The sequence below is a fragment of the Neoarthrinium moseri genome (genome assembly GCF_022829205.1).
Source record: "Neoarthrinium moseri strain CBS 164.80 chromosome Unknown scaffold28_Wmoseri_CBS_16480, whole genome shotgun sequence".
Taxonomy (NCBI): Eukaryota; Fungi; Ascomycota; class Sordariomycetes; order Amphisphaeriales; family Apiosporaceae; genus Neoarthrinium; species Neoarthrinium moseri.
Window position 1 is genome coordinate 126,579 of NW_026055142.1, and position 15,555 is coordinate 142,133.

Here is a 15,555-nt window from a genome sequence, read left to right on the forward strand (position 1 = left end):
GTAAACTCCCTGGTAGCAATACAGGGGTCAAGTTCGCTTCATTTCTTTTCCTCGTCAGTCTCAGTCTCTCAAATCAGCCGGCAACTTCAATCAACCTAGTCTTAATTGTCGATTAGTCTATGACCTTCTACATTGTAAATTAACTACTAGTTACGGTCTCAAATAAGCTTTGCCAATTTCGCCAAGTCTATGCTTCACTGATCCTGGGGCCCTGATCCCCACTTCCCCGTCTTTTCGGTATAATTCATGCCATTGCGGAGAGATCGTTCCCGAGATCGACATCATGACGATCTCCACCAAGATTAATGAGCCTTGATAACCTGCGGAAGGTGCATTTTGGGAACAGTATATCGGCCGCATGCGCACGTTCTCGAGGCGCCTCACCATCCCTCTACCCATTAGTTCTCCTAGCCCAGTAGCACGTCTAGAGTCTCAAGTCCTAACGCGTATGATGTGGTCTTCCGGAGTCTTTGCTCTGCTTTTAGCAGTCTGGACAGTTAAAGCAGATTCTTGTTGGAGAGATACGGCTTGCGATGGCCATAGTGGTCCAGCGTTCCCAGGCACGTGGGACACATATATGTACGCTCCAAGATCGCGAGATGTTGAGCCTCGATTCATTCTCACTCTCGACAACCTGTCGTCAACCTCTTATAATGGGACTGTCTACCTTGATGGAAACGGCGCTCAGGCAGTCCTAGACTTTGGACGCGAGGTTGGTGGTATTACTTCCCTAAGCTACGCCATCAATGGCACAGGGCAATTGGGTTTGGCATGGAGCGAATCTAAGAACTATATTGGGAAGATGTCAGACAGTTCAAACGGACTGAACGGATATGATCACCCTGACGGGCATCTGATCGTCAACTTTACGAGCAGTAGCTCTGGATTCTATGAGGTGCCATTGGAACAGATGCGGGGCGGTTTCAGGTATCTGACACTCTTTCTTCTGACCACCGACGATGCTGCAATCGAAATAAACGACATCAACCTCGAGATAAGCTTCCAGCCCACTTGGGCGAATCTCCAGGCTTATCAGGGGTATTTCTACTCTAGCGACGACATGCTCAATAAGATCTGGTACAGCGGAGCCTATACCCTCCAGACGAATAGCGTGCCCGTGAACACCGGCCGGCGCGTCCCTTTTGTAACTTCTGGATGGGCCAATGACGGGATTCTTGGAAATGGAAGCACCATAATCGTCGATGGCGCAAAGAGAGATCGCGCCGTGTGGCCGGGCGACATGGGGATTGCTGTCCCAGCGGCATTTTACAGCCTAGGCGAGCTGGATAGTGTTAAGAATGCGTTACAAGTCATGTATGACTTCCAGGTAAGTGCAGACTCGGCGCTTGGCTTTTCATCGTAGCTTATAATGGAGACAGAACAGTGACGGCTCTTTGCCAGAAGCCGGCCCACCTTTGTTACAACAAGGCAGCGACAGTAAGTTCTTGGTCCAAAGACAATTCCACGAATGCTTATCAAGCCCGCAGCCTACCATATGTGGACTATGATTGGGACATGGACGTATGTCCTGTACAGTAACGACACGGGCTTCCTAAGCAACAATTGGGGCCGTTACACAGCCGCGATGAATAATGTCTACGGGAAAGTACTAGACTCAGGTTTGCTGAACGTAACCGGAACGAGGGACTGGGCAAGATGGCAGCAAGGCTGGAACAACAGTGAAGCGAATATGCTGTCAGTATCATGTGTGCACCCTCTGGTTTCACGAGCCTCATCTAACTGACTGAAAGGCTTTACAAAACGCTCTCTACAGGCGCGGAACTCGCAAACCTAATGAATGAGGCCGAGCTGAGCTCTTCGTACGAGAACCGCGCTCGGAGATTGAAGACTGCCATCAACAAGCATCTGTGGGATTTGGACCATGGCGCCTTCAAGGACAACGCTACAGAGACGATGCTTCACCCACAAGATGCCAATTCTCTGGCCATATTATTTAACGTAACCGACTCTGAGCAAGATCAAGCTATCTCAGAGCAATTGACTGGCAACTGGAACGCCATTGGTGCGGTATCACCGGAGCTCCCCGGCCAGATTTCTCCCTTCATCTCGTCCTTCGAGATCCAGGCGCACTTCCTCGCGGGCCAGGCCCCGCGAGCCCTGGATCTCATCCGCCGGAGCTGGGGATGGTATCTCAATCATGAGAATGGAACGCAGTCAACCGTAATCGAGGGGTACCTGGCAAACGGCACGTTTGGATACCGCTGGAACCGTGGCTACTACAATGACCCGTCGTATACCAGTCACGCGCATGGCTGGAGTGCGGGTCCGACATCCGCCCTGACCAACTTCGTGCTGGGGCTCACAGTTACTGGACTTGCAGGATCGGAATGGACTTTGATGCCGCAGTTTGGAAATCTCACCTTCGCGGAGGGAGGCTTTTCGACGAGCTTGGGCAAGTTTCAGGCGGCCTGGGGTACTGCGCAAGGCAATGACGGCTATAACGTCACCGTAAGTACGCCCGAGGGAACTTCGGGTACTGTGCTGCTACCACTATTAAACAATACAACCGAGGCCAGAGTCATGTTCGATGGAGAGGCTTCGACGTGGACTGCAGGGACTGTGGGCAAGCTAAGAGGATACGTGAAAGGCGTAGGAGGAGGAAACCACACATTCATAGTCTGCAGCCCCTAGAAACGGCTCCGCAAGTGTTCGCCAAAGTAATTCTACTTCAAAATACTGTTCAAGTCTTTTACAAATGTACCTGGTCATAGTCAAGTGGCCGCACTGCAACGTATGTGGACTGGAATTGTTCACTTCGGATGATCTTGGCGATGTTATTGCAGAAATACCCCCGCTCAATAAGATGCACTTGTAGTATTCAACCTGGTGGCAAACGGGCACCTCGTCAGAATGTCACAGGCAACTTTGATGAGCCCAAGTTACAACAAGTGTCATTGGTGGAATCCGCTTCGCGATGATCCACCGGCTCTATCTGTCCGTTGCAATGGCTATGGCGCGCGCGGGGAAATGTTGGCAGCGCGGACCTGTAACGCTTTAGTACGTGCATGTACCCCGCCAAATCTTGATATACTCCGGGTCATTGAATGAAGAGCTCGTTGTAGTCTAAACGGGAGAGTAGATGAAGTATTGAGTGTTTGCATGCGCCCGTATCTGAACAGGTTGCAAAGTACTATATATATGTAGGTATGAGATGTGAAACTGCAATGGGCTTGACGAAATGAAAGACTGCAGAAGGTGCGATGTCAACATACCCCATAAATCTGGTCCAAACAACAAAAATCACTATGGCACTCTTCAGGATGCTGGCATCGTTTGCTTCAGTCGTGTTTTTCGTGTCCACTGTTCAGGCTACTACAGCACACGCTCCGAGGGGCAAAGCTAACACTTGTGTTATCGAGGCCAATGGCAACGGATCCGACGATGCTCCAGCCATTCGTGCCGCATTCTCCAAATGCAAGCGGGATGGCCATATCATCTTCGAAGACAAGAAGTATTATGTCAATAGCCCGCTAAACACGACAGATTTGTCCAACGTTGATATCGACCTTCACGGATACCTCCTTGTGCGTTCCTCTGCTGATCATCTGCCATCGCGGCAGGAGTGTAACTGACGGCTCCACCAGTGGAGCAATGATACAAGTTACTGGCTCAAGAATTCGATGCCCATTGGCTACCAAAACCAATCGACGGTGTGGTTTCTCGGTGGTCATAATTTGCATGTCAATGGCTTCGGCACGGGGACTTTCGATGGAAACGGACAGGCCGTAAGTCAGATTCAAGTGTTCTGTTTCGTTAGCCTCCGTATTGATTCGAGAAGTGGTACGATATTGTGAAAGGCGTGTCTAATTACCCTGGTAAGAGTCGATAATTCTTGTTTCTTATTCAAACACTGACTATGGCGAAGACAGGCCAATGGGCTTGACCATTCAGGGAGCCGTTGACTCTTCCTTCGTCGGGCTCAACTTTGTCCAGAGTCAGATGTGGTAGGTCATGTCGCGCTATCCCACGTCTTATCTCGAGACTAAAGCAGGGTGAAGGACCATGACCATTATGCATTCCGACAATGTCCTGATGGAGGACATATACGTGAACTCGACCAGCCATAACGGGAACCCAGCCAGGAATACAGACGGCGCCGACACAATGTTCTCAAACAACATCGTCATGCGCCGGTGGCGGGTCGACAACGGTGACGACGCTATCAGCCTCAAGGCCAATTCGACAAACATTGTTGTCGAGGACAGTATCTTCATGACCGGGCAGGGTTTCGCCCTCGGCAGTATTGGGCAGTACGTTGGCAAATTCGAGACGATCGAGAATGTGACGGTGAGGAACATCACAACGATCGGGACCAAATACGCGGCGTACGTCAAGACATGGACCGGGAACCAGGTTGACTATCCTCCCAACGGCGGCGGAGGTGGATTAGGCTGTAAGCTCGCGTCTAATAGAAGTGCATCGTTTAACATGCTGAGCGAATTGGCTAACATGGAGCACCAATTAGTCATCCGCAACGTCTCGATCCAGGACTTGAAGCTGAAGGGAGTCCGAGATGTCGCGGTTAACATAGGGCAGTGCACTTCGTTCTCAGGGGCGAAGGGTGATTGCAACAGTTCTTTGTTCCACGTCGGCGATATCAAATTTACCAACTTCACCGGTGACATTGCTGGCAAATACATAGGTAGCATGCAGTGCAGCTCCGCAGCTGGAGGATGTAGCGGCATCGAATTCGGTGATATAGACCTGATCAAGACCGCAACAAGCACAGTTGTGGATGACTACAAGTGTAGCAACGTGCAAGGACCGATCGGCTTCGAGTGTTAGTTGCACACTGATGATAGAATCGCATCGCTGTCTACCGGAACCGACTGTGTCAATAGGATATGGCCATTATTATGCATTATCATAACTACATATTCATATTTAACATGTGCCTGGGTATCTCTGAGCACGCAAAGCTACAGCGCGAAGAAAAAGCAGCACCGCCTGCCAGGAAGCTTGAAATTAGAATCCGCAAGGCTCGGATCTCATTGCCGGCCCTGTTCAAGCCTGACCCCTGGTAGAGTCATCGACATGCAGGACACGACCCGAGTCATCAATATCAACCTTGACCTTCTGGGTGCTTGCCTTTCTCGGGTTGGGGGCCTCAAAGATCTCTCCCAACTCCTCCAAGGTCTTGCCAGCGGTTTCGACGAAGAAGAAGTAGATGACGACGATCTCAACCACGATCCAGCCAATGTAGACCAGGTACAGCTTCCAGCCGATCGCTTGCATGCCAACAGAGATACCGTAGGTGTTGACAACCATGGCAATGTTCAGGAAGAGGAAGTTAAGACCAGAACCCTTAGCACGCGTGCGGTTCTCCAAACATTCGACAGCATAGAGGGTCTGAAGAGGCGTGAAACCCCACGCAAAGCAGATGCCGAAAAGGTAGATCGAAACAATGGTTCCGTAGGCAAGGTTCGGGTTGCTCGAGGTCGAGGCAGTGAATGCAGTCAGCATACAGTAGAAGACAAGCGCACCCATCAGGCCGAAGAGCATCATAGGGCGGCGACCAAGCTTGTCCAGTAGAGTTGCGCCATATACGGCAGCTATCATGCTGAAGATGGGGTTGATAGCGTTGATCAGGAGTTGCTTGCTCTCGTCGTGAATTCCGGCAGACTTGATCATTTCGGGCTGTTGCTGTTAGTGACGGTCAAATAAGTGCTTGGATTGTGCCTCCTTACCATGAAATAGCTGACAACGTTGTTTCCACTCCATTGGCCGAAGAACGACATGCCGATGACCATGGCCAGTCTGTAACGGGCAGCGCGGGTGTTGACCAGCTCGCGGAAGTCCCACCAAGGATTGTCATTGCGTGTTATCTGGGCCTCCTCCACAATCTCACGGTACTGCAGCTGAACCAAGGGGGAGTTCGCGTCGCCGTCACCGTGGTACTTGGCGAAGATAGCGAGACCTTCCTCAGCTCGGTCCTTGTGAATTAACCCTAGCCCCGTTAGAATGGATGCGTACGTTGAAGTCGAAAAGAAAAGAGTACTTACAACGGGGGGATTCGGGGAAGAACATGATCAGACACATGACAACAGCAGGCATACCAGCCTGGACAACGGTGGGAATACGCCACGCCCAGCTGCTCTGCTTGTAATTCTCAAGCGATCCGTAGGTTGTCCACCCAGCCAGAATGTTTCCCAACCACCAAAAGTTGTTGTACATTCCAGCCATTGTTCCACGATACGCCGGGTGCGCCAGCTCGACAGTATAGGCAGGGCCGGCGGCCGAGGCAATACTAGCACCGAACCCGAGGACAAACCTGCCACCGATGAATTGAGGCAAGTGGTTGGCGGTACCCTGAACGGCAGTTCCGATGAGGACAATAAGACATCCGATGAAGATGCAGATTCGACGACCGTAACCATCGGCCAAAAAACCACAGACTGACCTCGTTAGACCAGATCAGAGCTAGCCGGCCTTCGCCCAAGACTTACAGGGAAAGCTGGCAATCTGGCCAAGGTTATAAATGATAAAGATGATACCGGTTGTAGATCCACCGCCGGTCAGTCCGAAATCGTTCTGATACGATGGCATGGCGTTGATGGCACCCATGAGCGAGCTATCGAATCCGTTCATGGTAGACACAACTATCAACACGATCTGTAAGCAAACGACCACCCCCGAAAGAGAGACACTGTCTTGTAGGCGAACTAATACATACTGCCATCCATTCATTAGTATATTTTCTATCAAGAGTGCCGGAGACAGGCAGAGAGAAAAACCAAGCTGGCTTGTGTTGGACATACCGGTAACCAATTGCCATGATGCCATACAGTTTAATCATGTTGGACGAGAGAAGGTTCGGCTTCTGCTCTGCGACAGCTGCCGCGAGAGCGACCGAAGCGGCCTGGACCTGGTGAACCTGGCCATGAGGCTGCTTCTCGTCGACGACGGAAACCTCCGGCTTGAGGTTATTGTCAGAAGATGTCATCTTGATCTCTTAGTCCAGAACCGAGGAGAAGGCTGGATAAACAGAGCTGGTGATGCTCGATACGGATTGGAGGACAAGACGAGGGATCGGCAGACACTTTCCTGAGGGAAGTGGGCAGGACTTATATGCGAAACCGCGCCCTCGGTCCGCAGCGCACCGAAGATCGTTGATCTGTGTGGTTCCCCCAAGCATTCCCCCCAGATTCCAGATTCAAGCTGACGCCCGTTAGCCCCAGAAAGGCTTGACCTATTCTCCGCCGCATTTCAAGTACCCCACAGGGTCTAGCAGCGGACCCCCTGGGAAAGCCTGGGGGTGTGAAGGGTGATGGCTTGGCTGGGGTCGGGAAACTCTCCAGATGCGGAGGTGGAGTCGTGGTCGTTGGAGCAATGCAGGCAAATGGCCGGTTCAGAATCCTCAATGACCGGTAGCAGACCAATCGTCGGAAGCGTTCACCGCAATGCCAAGGCCGGGATCACGAGGCCTCGGCCCATCAACCGGGTTGCTCGAGGGCATGCCGCAGGACCTCGAAGGGGCGACAAGTATGTGAGCAACGGCAAGTAAGGGTTTTGGTCATGCACGAAGATTCACTGGGTGTTGTCCCATTGGCGTGCGAGCCCGTCTAGACCGCGAGATCACCGCTGCTTGCCCTTTAAAGTCGAGGAAGGGTTACCAAGTCGCTGCCGGCAGGGGTGCGGCCAGCGGTTGGCGTCAGGGCGGAAAAAAAGAGAAGAAAAAAAAAGCCTAACGCGCATGGCTTCCCCGTGCACCAGACCAGGCCCTGGCTGTCTCCCAAGAAGGACGCTGCCGGCAGACGCAGCCACTCAAGCCACTTCCGAGATTTCTTCCAGGATGACGATTAATATCCGACAGAAGACCTTTTGCCGCTTGGATTTTGGCCATGTTCGTTTGCTGGATGGTCAAAGTGGTGATGGGAAATGCCGAGGATCATGTAGTGGCCACCGGCCAGACTCATTCGCACCCATCATTTCCAGTCAAGTCCCGGTGCCTTTGCCCATTCGCGAATTAGCGGCAGTCCTCCCAACTGTCGGGAAACTGGACCACGAGCCAAAATAGCGCCCACGGGAGAGGCCTGTCAGTGTCATGGCACGATGCTGGTGCGATGGTTCCCTGAGTCGCTGCCCTCGCCTCGCCGCCCACGCTTGTGTTGCCCGAAGAGGGCACAGTTCCAGTGGACCAGTACCCGCCCTGCCCGCCAACGTCCCCAAGAAAACCTGCCCATCTCACGTGGCAGCCTCCCCAGTCTCAAGTCTTCCCCAGCGGGGGACACGGCCAGCCAATCACCTACGGTAACTCAGTTGGGGGGCATTCTTTCTCCGCCCTGTACTGTTTCTCCAATACGTTCCCCCGCACAAGGATCGCAACCTGGCCGACCTCCAACCTCTTGTCAAGTCCAGCCGTGCCCCAGGCCAGCTTGCCAGCCCGCCTTTGTCAAACCAATCCAAACAGATCTGGGCCACCGGATCTCACTCAGCCCAGCACTGATTGACATGCAGTTACGACTTACATGTCACCCCTGATGCAGCATCTGTCCTGGGCTCTCCGCGACCAGCCCGTATTGCTGCTGGCTTGACTTCGGACCTTGCCTCGCTTCGGGATAGGTACGCCGCATTCGACAATCACAGCTCGCCCGCTCCCATAGCACCGACCACGGCACGGATGCGCTCAACGCCAACGCCATCCATCTGTCCAGTCTGCTACAAGCTTTCTGGGGCGCCTTTTTAGCTGGAAGCTGGAAATTGCTTGCAATAATCTCACTCGCCCGTCCCTACAGTGGCTTGGGAATTTCCCGCCAGTTTTCCAGCACCACCGGCGCCGGGGCGACTCCACTCAGTCCTCATGGCTCCGAATAGTTCGCTGCCCCACACCTGCCCCGAGGGCGACCTCTCGGCCGAGCTGGTCATTCGTCCACACACTCGCCTCCGGGTTGACTTGAATGTCGCTCATTTGGAGCCTTCAACGTCTCAATCCAGAAGGGCCCGTCCGCGCCGCTCATCATCGAGGGACCCACCCTCCGCCGCGCAGACTACTGTTCAGCCCAACCAGATTCCAGACTGGAGTAACCTCAAAGTCATACACCGCAACACGCTACCGCCCAGAAGCCATTTCTTTTCATATAACTCGGACGCCGATGCGTTAGTGAACGACCCCGGCCGGGCGAGAAGTCTCTTGCTCTCCGGACTGTGGGGTTTCGACCTCGCCGAGAGCCCCTTTGGTGGGCCCAGGGACTTCTATAAGCCAGACTTTGATAATGCGGAATGGCCACTCATCAAAGTCCCGGGCATGTGGTTAGTATTCCGCAGACTATTCTCCCCGTGGCGTTATTCTCGACCGCCTCCTCCCCTATTCCGTAGTATTAGTGACGTGCCGCCAGGCAGAGACGTACCACGAGAGGTGGCTGATTTGAAGATCTTTCCAGGCAATGTCAAGGTTTCGGCAAAGGGCCTCAGTACACCAACGTGAACTATCCCTTCCCTGTGAACCCGCCCCATGTTCCTTTCGATGATAATGAATGCGGGCGATATATCACCAGGTTTGCTGTGCCGGACCAGCTGAAGGATGGCACCCAGTGGAGGCTGAGATTCGAGGGAGTGGATTCTTCCTTTACAGTCTGGCTGAACGGAAGAGAAGTTGGTTACTCTCAGGGTTCCAGAAATCCCAGTGAGTTCGATGTGACGAGCTATCTGGATGTCGACTCTGTGGAAAATTACCTCGCTGTTGAGGTCTACCAACGGTGTGACGGAAGCTACATCGAAGACCAAGTATGAGGTTCCCTTCCCTAGTAAACTTTTGCTGACAAGTACTGCAAGGACCAATGGTGGCTGAGTGGCATCTTCAGGGATGTCTGGCTACACTCCTTCCCATCAATACGTATTGAAGACTTCCACGTCCAGACAAAGATTGATGACGATTATATCGATGCCACATTGGATGTCACTGTACAGTTGAACGTACCACAAGCACGTGTGGCTTTGAAACTCCTGGATGATGATGGGAAGGCCATCATAGACGATGTTCACTCGTCTGATCAAACAATTGTCCCATGCCAGCACCGCCTCAAGTCACCTAAGAAATGGACCGCTGAGGAACCTAACCTCTACACTTTGATACTGTCTGTAGGGACTGTGTATGTTTCTCAGAAGATTGGTTTTCGCAGAACAGAACTCATCGGCGGTGTGTTCTGTGTCAATGGCTCGCCAGTCAAGATTCGTGGCGTGAATCGTCACGAACATCATCCGTAAGTCGTTCACACTGTGGTGCTCCATGCTGAACCTGTGGACGGAACAGTTCAGCTCAACTGCAATTGAGAAGTGCTAACGTTGAAGCAGTGAGTCGGGAAGAACTGTTCCTTACGACTTTCTTAAGGACGACCTCCTCCAGATGAAGTTCTACAACATCAACGCTCTACGCACCTCACACTACATTAACGACCCGAGGCTCTATGAAATAGCAAACGAGATTGGGCTCTGGGTTCTGGACGAGGCTGACCTCGAGTGTCATGGATTTGGGGAGGTAGGGGGCGACCCAGCCAGTTTCACTTCCGATAACCCAGATTGGAAAGAAGCATATGTCGATCGTGCGAAGCAGATGGTGACGAGGGACAAGAATCATCCTTGCATCATTATGTGGTCTCTAGGCAATGAGTCTTTCTATGGTCGTAACCATCAGGCCATGTACGACGAGATCAAGAGGGTTGACCCCAGCCGCCTGATCCACTATGAAGGCGATCAAGATGCTCAGACTGCCGACGTCTTCAGTCGTATGTATACGTCTGTTAGCGACATGATCAAGCACGCCGGAGAGAGAGAATGGAAAAAGCCATTTGTCATGTGCGAGTTCGCTCATGCAATGGGCAACGGACCCGGTGCCATCAAGGAATACATTGAGGCTTTCTATAAGTATCCGCGTTTGATGGGTGGATTTGTTTGGGAATGGGCCAACCACGTAAGTTTTCAAGACTTTTCGCTTTTGTCAGATGTGTGAGGTAGCGATTTCTTCTGACATTCTTATTGCAGGGGTTGAAAGCAAAGAACGCTGATGGCGAGGATTACATGGCCTACGGCGGTGACTTTGGTGATGATCCGAACGACTACAACTTCGTAATGGACGGCCTATGTTTTGCGAATCATGGACCTGGTCCTGGCCTGTGGGAATATGCGAAAGCCATCGAGCCAGTTCAAGTTACAGGCGTCAACGGCCTGGAAGTGGAAATCGTCAATCGTTATGATTTCCTGACCCTGGACCATCTCGAGTGCTACTGGGGGTTTATTACCGACAGAGAACAGGTCATCGGACGCCACGTCCAGATCCCTAAAGGCATCAAGCCCCACGCAAAAGCAAAGCTGGTTGTCGGTGGTATGCCCCGAGCATTTGCATCAGAAGCCTGGCTCCGCTTGGAATTCGTGCTCGGTAAACGGACCCCATGGGCGTACCCAGGCCACGTGGTTGCGGTCAGCCAAGTTCCATTGAGCCGGCCAAGGTCCTTAACCATGCTCAAGACTCTTTCGAGCCCAGCTGTGCCAGGCATCAAACGCACCGAAGGGGCCATCAAAGTTGTCCTAACAAATGGCACCATCTTCGGTTTCAGTCAAGTTACTGGTGCATTCAACTTCCTATCCAACCAGAACCAACCGGAGCACAACCTCATTACGGAAGCTCCGGCGTTGGACTTTTACCGCGCCTTGACAGATAATGATAGAGGCGGCCACGGCAAAGAATGGATAGACTGCCGTCTCCATCAGACCCGTAACCACTATACTAAAGTAACCACTAGAGAGGGCAATGGTGTCCTAGAGATCATCGTTGAAGGCAGGGTTGCCCCCCCAGTACTGGCTTGGAGTGTAGACACGGTGACAACATACACAATCACGGCCGATTTTTGCAGTGTACGCATCAAAGCCAAACCCCGAGGCCAACTGTTGCCAACAACCTTTGCCCGTTTCGGGTTGACCTTCGGGCTGAAGGATGTCAGGATTGTGGAATGGTTTGGCCGTGGCTACGGCGAGTCATATTGTGACAAGAAGGAGTCACAGCACATGAACACGTATGGCACAACCGTGGACGGATTGTTTACAAATTACGATTTCCCTCAAGACTGTGGCAACCGAACGGACGTTCGGTGGGTTGAGTTGCGCGAGGACTGGGGAGCCGAGTTGGAAGGGAGGTTGCTGCGGGCGCGGTTTGGGGATCACGACGGCGCAAGCTTCAGTGCCATGCACTACACCACGAAAGACCTGGACGAATGTACCCATCCGTATGAGCTCCGCAAGCGCAAGAGGGAGGACACTGTTGTTCGGTTGGACTGGTATCATCACGGACTGGGAACAGCGAGCTGCGGACCAGCCACATTACCGCAGTATCAGCTGCGGACAGACCAGGAGTTTGAAGTCGAACTCCTCTTAGATTAGATGTTCGGGAGGGCTGACTTACCCTGGGCATGAGTGCGATCTTTCGCATAGCATCAAAATCAAGGTATTTGTCGAATTTTGAGTTATGTTCTTCTTGATCACATGTGTTATGAAAGGCCAATATAGACAAGGTCCGTTGTGCTCGGCTGGAAAAGAGTTAATACAGTGCTAGCTTGCAACATGATGCAGTCATTCTAAATTTGACTTTTTTTTCAAAACTAGAGTAAAAACCAAAAAGTGCACCCGGTCTTGGGTGATATGCCAAGAAATTTCTTTAGGGATAGGAGGATGATATGCGCTCAAAGCCCTGCTCCCCATTGGTGAGTACTCCGGAACTCATGAAAGACAATCCCCTCCTGGTGAGACTCTTTGCAGCATCAGTACCACAGCCCGTCACCCATATCCGGAGTTTGACTACAGTCTGGCATTGCGTATCATGTCGGGTCATCGTCGTCCAAGAGGGTGGAGGGAATATCGTAGAGCTCCGCTCACACGCCCACTACTTCGGGCCGCAGGATGGGATTTTCCATCGCGCGGACTGACACCGGGAGAATTCTCCAGCCGCCGATGTCACCCTTAACCGGGATTCGCGCCCACTGGAAGCAAGGGCGTGCGGGCGGGCAGCAGGCGGGCATAAGCAGGAGCGGCACAGTCCCCTGGCTCCCCCTCTACGGGATGACGATGCGGTGGTGAAAGCTGGGGGGGACAGGGCCCTGGTGCGCACCTCGGTATCAGGAGGAGGGGTAAAAGCTGAATGTTGGGCACTCCGTCACCAAACAGTCGTGCAGCTCCGTGCGTAGCAGTAGGGAAGTTTGTGCCTCGTTGGAATTTGGGCAACTCGCTTGAGATCGTGATGGCCAAGAACGGTGCGGTGCACAAGCCCATCGTCCGTGTGTAGGCGTCCGGGCTGACCCAGACGCAATGACATGACTATAACATCTGGCTTGCCGGGGAGGTAGCTACCTGCACGGCCATGCGGGTGGTCAAGCTCCCGGGCGATGGAAAGTCGTTTGTTTCTACGGGTCACGTTCTACGAGCGAGTCATGTTCAATATGAGTGGCTGTAGGATATATGGCGCGGGCTCGATGCAGCCAACACGGCACGCAGGACCAGACTGTTGCGTTTCCTGGTTCCCTCGATCTGGACGGATCTCTATGCGGTTGGCAATGATGCCAGTGGAGCATGCCGGGGTCGTGCGTTTCACGAGGCCCTGCCGGCTCCTACTTCACCCCTCATGATCCCGATTGTCGCGCATATCAGAAGAATGCGTGGGAAGACACGACGGGAGTGACTTGTCGTCTCTTGGCGCCTAAATCAGATGGCCGGATAAGGACCATGTTTGCGAGTTGGGTTTGGCTGGAAGAACACTGGCATGAAGTTCAGACGGAAATGGAAGTTTGCAAGGTGTTGATAGGTTGCTGGAAGGTCTCTCAGGTTAGTCATGGAGAACACGGTGGTGGCTGGCATAGGTCTTTCGGGAATGACAAATCAGACCATCTCAGCTATCAGCAAGTTTCCTGCAAAAGTACCGGCAACTAACCACATAAGCGGCGGCCAGTGCGCTGAAGACCGGGATCACTGTCATATTTGCTCGATATATGCAACCTGGCTACGGGATCTGTGCTCGGTCTGGGTGCGACTAAACAGCTGAAAAATTCATTCCATGGGAGTTTGACAACTTTTCAAGATCCGGGATCGACGTTATCTTGCGTCCTAGCACCCACTCATCTGGACTCTTGGATGTGTCTGCCGAAAGAAACTTTCCCAGGTGAGATGACGCACCACCTGCATCGTGGGCCGTCTGTGCACTGGCACTTTAGACGTTGAGATTCTCGATCCCGTCCCGCAGGTGCTATGGGGTGCGTGGTGGGCAGGTGGGCAGGTGGGCTTTCGGCTTGAGACTTGTGCTCGGATCCGAATTCTCTGTGCTGCAAGGTGAGAGCATCCTTGCTCTTCGTGAAGAGGCCGAACGCTCTGGCAGAGACTGCCAGGGCTTCGTGAGGTCGTGAGGAGGTCCTGAGACCAACCGAACTCGCTTACCTCGCTCGCATTGGGGGCCAAAATGCTGCGGCTCTCGCAACGCTGTACGGTCTCGGTCGCTATAATCGGCCTTCTATTGTCGTTCCGAGCATCCAGACATCTTGGCTCTTCGAGCCCTGTTTCGACTGATACGTAGTCAAACCCCGTAAGAATGGGGTGGTGTGGATCTCTTAAAAGTTGAAAAGTACGGAAGGCAGTTGACGGCTAGATCAGATCCCGGGGTCGGTAAGTTGCGATCTACCCAATAGATAGGATGATCTACGAATAGACGCCTTATAGCTCAACTACATCTTCGTGAAAACATGGGTTATTAAGAAACTTAGTGGGGATAAAACTCCAGACAGATTACTGATATTATTGTTTACATGTCACATCATACGGGGTAACAAGCTTTGCACCATGCGCAGTATGGAGGTATCTAAGATGAGAGCGCCGGGAGGTGTTGTCCTGGACTGGGTGACACTGCAGATCTGTCTCCAACCAGTCCCTCTGCAGCGGAGACTGGCTAGGATTTGCTCCACAGTCGTGACTTGCGCGAATAGCAGAGACTATAAATCTATATAGTAAATGACATGCAGAAACCAGATCGCTAGGCAATGGGCAGAAAGCGAATTGGGAAACTTGTCATTTGAGATTTCTCCATCAGCAAATCGTGGAGAAGCTGGATGCGCATCTGTGGTTCCCCCCATGATTTGCGTTAAATTACCAGGACCCTCGAACGCAGCGAACCCCCGAGGAGCGCGGGTTCCGTGGTAGCGAACATACCCATGTAACGCCAGCCACTGTGAGACATCATTGACGTCCCGTCTTTTAGTCTTAGCCGATTGAGCATAAGTTACCATACTCGATTACTGCACCGTCCGATCCATCAGCTGTTGTGTATCTGCGCCTTTGTCCGTAGCGCCTTTGACCAATTTCGGATATCGAAAGCCCTTAGATAACTGATATCGGTACCCGGCATTTTGGCGTCAGCGGCCAAAGGCAGGAGACCGCCCAGCAGCCTATGGGGCGTGATGCCATATAGGCCTTCATATTGGCTGTAGCACGTGTTAGTTCAGAACCTTGTGCTGAGGTATGAGCGTGCGATGTATCGGCAGATCCATCGTGAACTCGGATGCCCATTGA

At 52.6% G+C, this 15,555-nt stretch overlaps 4 protein-coding genes across 4 annotated transcripts; 3 read left to right on the forward strand and 1 right to left on the reverse strand.

Annotated features, from left to right (window-relative positions):
* Positions 1 to 577: 577 nt before the first annotated feature.
* Positions 578 to 2,652, forward strand: JN550_007341 (uncharacterized protein; the record flags this gene model as incomplete). Its single annotated transcript, XM_049319180.1, has 4 exons — positions 578 to 1,327; positions 1,380 to 1,437; positions 1,488 to 1,695; positions 1,752 to 2,652. The coding sequence occupies 4 exons, from the start codon at positions 578 to 580 to the stop codon at positions 2,650 to 2,652; spliced, it is 1,917 nt and encodes a 638-aa protein (XP_049170623.1).
* A 614-nt stretch (positions 2,653 to 3,266) lies between these two features.
* On the forward strand, positions 3,267 to 4,806 carry JN550_007342 (uncharacterized protein; the record flags this gene model as incomplete). The annotated part of the gene is made up of 6 exons (XM_049319182.1): positions 3,267 to 3,545; positions 3,606 to 3,746; positions 3,800 to 3,836; positions 3,887 to 3,965; positions 4,020 to 4,414; positions 4,487 to 4,806. The coding sequence occupies 6 exons, from the start codon at positions 3,267 to 3,269 to the stop codon at positions 4,804 to 4,806; spliced, it is 1,251 nt and encodes a 416-aa protein (XP_049170624.1).
* A 219-nt stretch (positions 4,807 to 5,025) lies between these two features.
* JN550_007343 (uncharacterized protein) lies at positions 5,026 to 6,964 on the reverse strand (the record flags this gene model as incomplete). Its single annotated transcript, XM_049319183.1, has 5 exons — positions 5,026 to 5,658; positions 5,709 to 5,968; positions 6,024 to 6,416; positions 6,468 to 6,592; positions 6,780 to 6,964. The coding sequence occupies 5 exons, from the start codon at positions 6,962 to 6,964 to the stop codon at positions 5,026 to 5,028; spliced, it is 1,596 nt and encodes a 531-aa protein (XP_049170625.1).
* A 1,857-nt stretch (positions 6,965 to 8,821) lies between these two features.
* On the forward strand, positions 8,822 to 12,390 carry JN550_007344 (uncharacterized protein; the record flags this gene model as incomplete). The annotated part of the gene is made up of 5 exons (XM_049319184.1): positions 8,822 to 9,270; positions 9,402 to 9,744; positions 9,793 to 10,220; positions 10,312 to 10,927; positions 10,999 to 12,390. The coding sequence occupies 5 exons, from the start codon at positions 8,822 to 8,824 to the stop codon at positions 12,388 to 12,390; spliced, it is 3,228 nt and encodes a 1,075-aa protein (XP_049170626.1).
* Positions 12,391 to 15,555: the final 3,165 nt, after the last annotated feature.